This window comes from Barbatula barbatula, assembly GCF_947034865.1.
Source record: "Barbatula barbatula genome assembly, chromosome: 17".
NCBI classification, from domain to species: domain Eukaryota; kingdom Metazoa; phylum Chordata; class Actinopteri; order Cypriniformes; family Nemacheilidae; genus Barbatula; species Barbatula barbatula.
In genome coordinates, this window is record NC_136780.1 from 20,248,661 (window position 1) to 20,256,523 (window position 7,863).

The 7,863-nt window shown below is 41.9% G+C and overlaps 1 protein-coding gene across 1 annotated transcript; it reads right to left on the reverse strand.

Annotated features, from left to right (window-relative positions):
- Positions 1–362: 362 nt before the first annotated feature.
- LOC306907045 (zinc finger MYM-type protein 1-like) lies at positions 363–2,897 on the reverse strand (the record flags this gene model as incomplete). Its single annotated transcript, XM_079478873.1, has 3 exons — positions 363–797; positions 998–1,106; positions 1,690–2,897. The coding sequence occupies 3 exons, from the start codon at positions 2,895–2,897 to the stop codon at positions 363–365; spliced, it is 1,752 nt and encodes a 583-aa protein (XP_079334999.1).
- Positions 2,898–7,863: the final 4,966 nt, after the last annotated feature.

The window sequence follows — 7,863 nt, forward strand, 5'->3', positions numbered from 1 at the left end:
ATCAAGTGGCTGAACTCAAACCTTTGACTGGAAGAATAGCATAAAGTATTTTATGATCAAACTAAATGTAACTAATTGTTAATGTGCTCCAGAACTGCAACAATTAATTGATACAAAACATATATACAGTAATATTAGCAAACACACTATTAACATTTTTTAGAGTACCATATATAACTGAATGATTTTTATGCTAAGGTCAACTATATACAAAGAAACGTGTGTGTGTGTGTGTGTGTATCTGTGTGTGTGTGTGTGTGTGTGTCATCTTATTTGTACAGGAATTTTGCCCGTCTGTCCTTCTGAGTGGCAAACCTCTCAATGACCCTTTTATTAAAGTCAGGAATGTCCCTGACAAGTTTCTACTCCATGGAGAGCATAGCCAGAGCATTCAGGCGATCCTGTGTCATGCTGTTTCTCAGGAAGGTCTTGATCCTCTTCAGTGTAGAGAAGCACCTTTCTGACTCAGCTGTTGTCATGGGTGTGGTGATGAGGATCTTCAGGAGGCTGACAGTCTCTGTGAAAGTGCTCTGAAGGTTGTTCTCCATGAAGAACTGGAACAGGGGCACTGCACCACTACAAGCCTTGAACTCACTGTTCTCATAGATGAGGGACAGTTCAGTTTTAAGCTTGGCCTTGTCCAACATGGGGTATGCCTCCACAGTTGTTTCAAGCGCTGTATCGGGAAACTTCACACTGTGTTGTGTGAACAACTCTCCGTGCAACAGTGTTGCGCTGATGAGGTGCTGGGTGAAGGAGAACCTCTCCTTGGCATGAATCAGGATGGTATCACATACCTGTAAAAGATACATCCTCAGCTTTAATTTGCAATAAAGCTATTTTGATGCAAGTGATCCTGACTGAACACATGCCTATGTCCAAGTCAAGTATATGATTACTAAGGTACTGATTGTTCAGGGTTTTTGGTTTTGGCTACATACTACCAGGCCTGAAAAAAAGTTCTAGGGAAAACACTGACAATTACATCACAACTTACCTCTGTAGCCAACCTCTGTTGTTCTCCTGGTCCCAGCATCCTCCGTCGCTTTATGGGATGCTGCTGCTCGTCAGATGCGCTGTCCCCACACAAAGAGGGAACGGAGGCCCTGGGTCAAAAAGTAAAGTTTAATTTGATAACTTGCCATCAGACTTCTTAACTCACTGTAACCCCCCCTCAACACACAGACATAACCAGCGACTATATATATATATATATATATATACATATTTGTGTGTGTGTGTATGACACACACAAACTGTCTAGTAACTGCTTTTAACCTGTGATGTACATAATTAACTTATGTTATTACGTTTTTAAGCCATTTTTAAGGGATGCAAACATAATTTTGTTCTGCTGTGCACTTGTCCTATGTAAGTAATAGTCTGAATGACAATAAAGTTAATCTTGAATCTTCAATAACAACTAGGCCTCTTCTAGAAACTGACCTGGTGGACACCTGAATAAGTCTGTTATTACAAACGGTGTAATACTTTCCTGCATTATTATCAAAGTCTGATTGTGTATTATCTTTCCTTTTAAAATCCTAAAACAAATATAATTGTGATGTGCTCTATGATAATCACTCACTTTGATGACAAGACACATTTAGGCTTTTGCACTGTTGGAAGTGAGCTATTCATCTTTCTAACAACAATTAGAAACAGCCAATAGTAAATATAGTTATTTACCTGATTGTTAGCATGCTGTCTGTGAACCTCTGGACAAGTGCTTTAATGAAGACAGGGTCGATGTTCCTCTTCTGCAGCTGGCTGAAAAGCATGTCCACATTTGGCATGATCTTGTGGAACAGTGCCAGGAAAAAACAGAAAGCCTCGTCTTCGAGCATCCTCACAAAGCCCCCAGCCTCTCTGACAGTCGGGGGGTCAAAGTTCCCAGAGTCTCTGATGGTCTGGAAACACGATAGGAGGTCTTCCTTGTGCTCGTACACAGTGTTTACAGCGCGACTGTGGAAGTTCCACCGTGTTGTAGAGGCTCTGGGGAGTCTATGCGCAACCACTTGGTCAAGCACGGTGGTTCGCTTGGGAGACCTGGAGAAGAAAGCAGAAAATCCTGCAAGGTCGGAAAAGAAAGTGCCGATCCTGGGGATGCCTGAAGTAGCCTGCTGCATGATGAGGTTCAGCTGATGTGCATAGCAGTGGACGTAGTGCGCATTTTCGTACACATCCACTATTTTACGCTGCACTCCGCCGGTGGCTCCCCTCATCACACTTGCTCCGTCGTAAGCCTGGGCAATAAGTTTGGCCTTTTGTCCATGTGAGAGTATGGTGCTGAGCCTCTCCAGCAGCGCTGTAGCGATGGTGTCGGCGGTTGCGTTCTGGATCGTAATGAACTCGAAAAACCGCTCTTGGATGTTACTGTTAGCATCGATGTAGCGTAGCACCAGCACCAGCTGGCAGTGGGTGGAAACGTCAGTCGTCTCGTCGGCTTGAATTGCGATAAAATCAGCACTCTTTACTTCCTCCAGGATGTAATCCTTAAGCACTGACAGCATGCAGTCCAACAGCTCGTTCTGTATCGTCTTTGACGTGCCCTTAAAAACAGTAGCTGTCTTCAGGTGCTCCTCCAGCACACTGTCAAGGGAGGCAACAAAATCCACCAAGCCCCGGAAAATGCCGGGGTTGTCCGAGGAGTCAGTCTCCTCATGCCCACGCAAGGCCAACTCAAAAGCACCACAAAACTTCACACAATCGATAATTTTGGATAAAATGTGCCTGTTTTTATCCACCTCCTCATTATGTTTTCTCACCGCAATTCTGTGGCCGTCATCCAGCTGCGTAGCAATGTTCACCCTTCCTAATATGGCTAGCTTTACAGAGTTATCCATATGTGCCCTGGTGTTCTCGTGTTTCTTTACCTTCTCTGACAGGTGCTTCATATCCCTCACTCCGGTAACTGTCCATGCTGGATCTGTCCCCGTCGTTTTAAAAAGCAAGCACGGAAAGCAAAATAAAGCATTAGCATGGGTGCACCCAGCTAGCCAAGCCTTCCTGGTGTACCAGCTACGGGAGAAGCCGCGCATATACTGCTTCCCTTTTTCGCTAGCCTGCTGTTTAATTGAGAGGTCAGCTTGTTCTGGGCCCAGCTCTTTCACCCGAACTTTCTCCGACAAAGTTCTCCTCTCAAACGGATCTTGGAGGAGAGATTTCACCGAGTTAGGGTTGGGTCTTGGAGGAGTAACGTCCGCGCTCGCCATTGTCGTTTAGTAAAAATGGCGCCCCTAGAGGCGAGCCCAGACCTTATTTTATCAGGGCTTGGGGCGATAAAATTATCGCCCTTCTTGGATTCTATTTAAGAACGCTGATTGGCTAAATTTTATGTCATACATTCATACCTTAAATTAGCAATTGGCTTAACTGCTACATAGACCCGCCTCCTTGGGGCGCTTTCTCTATCGCCCCAGAGCTGATGAAGCGGTCAGACAGGCAGAGGAAAGGTTGCAAATATGATTTTGTATCATATTTTACATGTATTACTGGGTGCATTCCATATTTAAAACACACAAATATTGACATACTGATGTTTTTCTCATTATTATTACTATTTTTGTTTTAATTGTTTTAATTTTTTTTTTTTGTGGCTTAAGGGGGCGGCGCCCTAGCGCCCTCTATTGGCCGGCCGCCACTGTGCATATGCACGTTGCACATTTTGTTGTTTTTCCGAATCCTAAAGTAAAAATGACATAAAAAATCTGATTTCTTTATTGTATTTCTTTAATTTCATCAATGCAACGAAACATAATACATTAAAATTATAATGGAAGTTAAACCTAAAGCACCATCGTACAGCAGAGTAGTCACGTGGTGCGTCATTCTCTCCAGGATGCGCTGCAGGGGAAAATAAACATTTAATCATGAATGCTCATTAGGTATTTGTAGCCTACTTATCATTTTGATACTAGGGGGGTAATAAAGCTAATATAGACACTTACAGCATGTGTTGCCTTCATTATAAGGCTTATATAAGGCTTTTAATTTTTTGCGGCTCCAGACAGCTGTTTTTTATTTTTTTTTGTCCAATATGGCTCTTTCAACATTTTGGGTTGCCGACCCCTGTCCTAGTACAAGGTATGAAACTTTTCTAAACTTTACAGCAGCAAATTTGAGTACCGTAATTACCTCACAAAAACAATACTAAACATACAACAATACAGAATTAAATGCTATAGAACAAAATATTTAGTCAGTTACCTTCTATATCAATCAAGCAATCTCTCCAGTAGCACAGCACTCTGCTCTCCTCTCTTCGCCAGCTACTCCCTACACTGGAAAGTATCGGCTGAAATAAGTCAATTACATTTTCTGCAGTGAGCTAATTGTGGGTTTCCCAGAAATATTGATCTGAAGTGTGCTGGATAGGACTGGATTGTCTCAGCAAGTCCAAGTGTGCTCAAACCATCCATGAATCTAAATGAGGAAACACATTAGTTTTAATACTTAAAAAATATTTCAACCTCATTTACATTATAAAAAATACAAAACTCTCTTTTGATATCCCCTAAACATCCTTCAACATACTGGTCAATAGAGTGATTTACTAGACTGTCTCTTTCTTCCATGGAATTAATGTACCGCATTGTCCCCAGCACTGTCAAGTGTCTCAGAAGCTTGCATTACTGCTTCTCTTGCCTCTGCATTTTGTATCTGTTTGAAGAAAATATACAGACATGTGTCCAGGGTGTATTAAAGAAAAACATATAAGTCATCAATGTTACGTTCATGCCAAAATCTTTTTTTTTTTAATTAAATGTATTAATTTCCATATTTTTAAATAAAGAATCAAAAGGAGAAACAATTCAGATTCTTATTTTTACAGCCATTTTGCTCATATTTACCAATGATACTAAAAAGTTTTAGAACGTCTGTATGTTATTTAAAAATCATTGAAAAAATAAGAAACCAGTTTCTCGTACTTTTTGTGGTCTTTCTTCCATATCTTGGTCTCCAACATCTGAAAGAATAGGAGTGCCTATGGGATTTCCATATTTAGATATATTTTAAAACACACAACATACCAATAAATCCAAAGAAATAATTTGTTTACAGTAAAAATGTACTAAATAACAGTCTTGATCAGTGCATGCTTCAAATGCATTACCATTTACATCTAATGACAAATTTGAGTTGTTTTCAGGTTCCTGAAACATTGACTATGTCTCCCTCCGGTAAGGCCAAACTCATAGTCTGTGCTTCTCAACTGTTGTAAATGTTACTGCTTCAAAATATATAGAGACCGTATGTCCCCCCCTAATAATACTACAAAGTAAATATTTTGGCAAAAGTCAGAGAAAAAATCTGATCGTGATTAAACCTGAAGACAATGTAATAAACAACCAAAACCAATTTATAATGTTCGGCCTACTTAATATTAGATCACTAAATTCAAAGGCAGTTATTGTAAATTAAATGATCACGGACAATAGTTTTGATATACTCTGTCTTACCGAGACCTGGCTTAAACCAAATGATTATTTCGGTCTAAATGAGTGTAGCCCACCAAGCTACTGTTATATGCATGAGCCACGTCCGGTTGGTCGGGGTGGTGGTGTCGCTACAATCTTTAGAAACTTTCTTACTGTAGCTCAGAGCATACATTTTAATCATTTGAAGTGCTTTCGTTGAACAAACAAAAGTAAAAAAACATTGCTTTCTTTTACATTGGCTACTGTGTATAGACCCTGTGGTCCCTACACTGATTTTCTGAAAGAGTTTGTGTTCTTATCGGACCTATTGGTTAACGTTGATAAAATACTAATTGTCGGAGATTTTAATATCCACGTAGATAGCGCTAACGATGTATTAGCAGTGGCGTTTACAGAACTACTACAATCTTTTGGAGTAATACAAAACATCAAAGGACCCACTCATCGATTTAATCATACACTAGACCTGATTATATCTCACGGAGCCGATCTAACCAATATAGATAATATACATCAAAGCGACGATGTTGTGGAATTTTCTTATTCCCTAATCTAGGTTGAGTCAACTTTGACAAACGCAATTCACAGAGAGGTGAAGTTACTTTGCAAAGTATTTTATTGTTGTTTAATCTGCATCATAAGCAATGAGATGGTGCAGAGAAAAGGTGCTCTTTCCTCCTGCACACATAGTTTATATATTAAAATGTGACACCCCCTCCCTTTGCCCCTATTAGTCCACCACACAGATAGGGCTGTTGAGAAAACAGGAAAAGAGGAAGAACAATTAGAAAAGATAAAAATAGAGTTGCTAAAACTACAGTTAGAACAAGCAAAGAATGAGGGAGGGAGAAAAAAGATTAAGCAAATGCCACAACAATCCTATCAGCCACCCCCTTACCAATATAACGGCCCACCCTATGATACAGACGCCCATGCAACAGGTGGGAGGGGAAATAGACAAAGGAGCAATTGGAGGGGTAGTAATAGAGGGAGGGGGTCTTATGGAGGGAGGCAGCAGGGCGGGGAAAATTGTTACGTGTGTGGTGAGGCAGGCCACTGGATGAGAGAGTGTCCACAGCTTTCAGGTCAGTATAACGGACCACCTGCGGAGGGATGGGGTCCTCGAAGAGGTGGTGCCGGTGGTTGCGGCAGGGAACCACAAACCCCATACAACCCGGGGCATCACCCTCCACCACCCTCCAACCTACAGGTGCCCTTGCTCCCGACAGGGGGCCCGGGGGGTGCTGCGAGCGATTGTTGACAGGACCCCCAGAGAGCTTAAATGAGGGCTGGGGCAGAACCTCTCATTTCGTTAATGGTAAACAACAAACCATTTAAAGCTCTGGTGGACACCGGAGCCACCTATTCGACTGTCACAGGCTCTAGACACAGGTTTCTAGATTCCATGGCAGGGAGCTGTCAGATAGTGTGGGAGCACCAGATGTCATAAAAAATTTACCTGAGGATCTTTGGTCTCAGGGCCCAACAGATGTAGGTTTTTGTAACATGTCTCCAGTTTACTTTCAGTTAAGCACACCTGACCCCATCTGGATTCCACAATACCGCAACAAACCTGAGGCGGACGAGGGTGTGGCCGCAACAGTAAAAGGTCTCCTAGAGAGGGGTGTTATTACACCATACAAATCTAGGTGGAACACACCTATTTTTCCGGTGCCGTACATGATTTGAGAGCAATCAATGCTGTTGTGGCTACACCATCGTTAACAGTGCCTAATCCGTATACTGCACTCTCTGTGATAACACCTGAGCACAATTGATTTACATGTATTGATTTGGCTAACGCATTTTTCTGTATCCCTTTAGCAGAGGAATGCAAGGCGTGTGTGGCTTTCACGTACAAAGATTGTCAATATTCTTACAACCGATTACCCCGGGGGTTTGTTTTATCACCAGGAATTTTTAACCATGCACTAAAACAACAATTACAGGACTGTAGTTTGCCTGGAGACTGTGTGTTGATCATGTATGTTGATGACCTCCTTTTGGCAGCCAAAACAGAGCAAGGATGCCTGGAGGGGAGCGAAGCTGTGTTAAGACAATTACACAAAAGTGGCTTCAAGGTAAGCAAGGAAAAGCTGCAATTTTGCAGACCTTGTGTTACATTTCTAGGTCGCATGATCACCCCAGAGGGCTCCACGCTAACTGTAGCCCATAGACGAGGAATTCTGAGTCATCCAAAGCCAACCACGGTTAAGGAGATGTTGTCATTTCTAGGCCTAACAGGGTATAGTAGACATTATATTCCAATGTATGTTTCATTAACAGCCCCTTTGAGAGATCTTGTAAAACAACAGGGTATGAAGAATTTGAGAGCAGACATTGAGTGGACACAGGAAGCTGAACGGACGTTCATTAACCTGAAACAACAAATGGCACATGCAGCTAATCTCAGCAGTGCCGA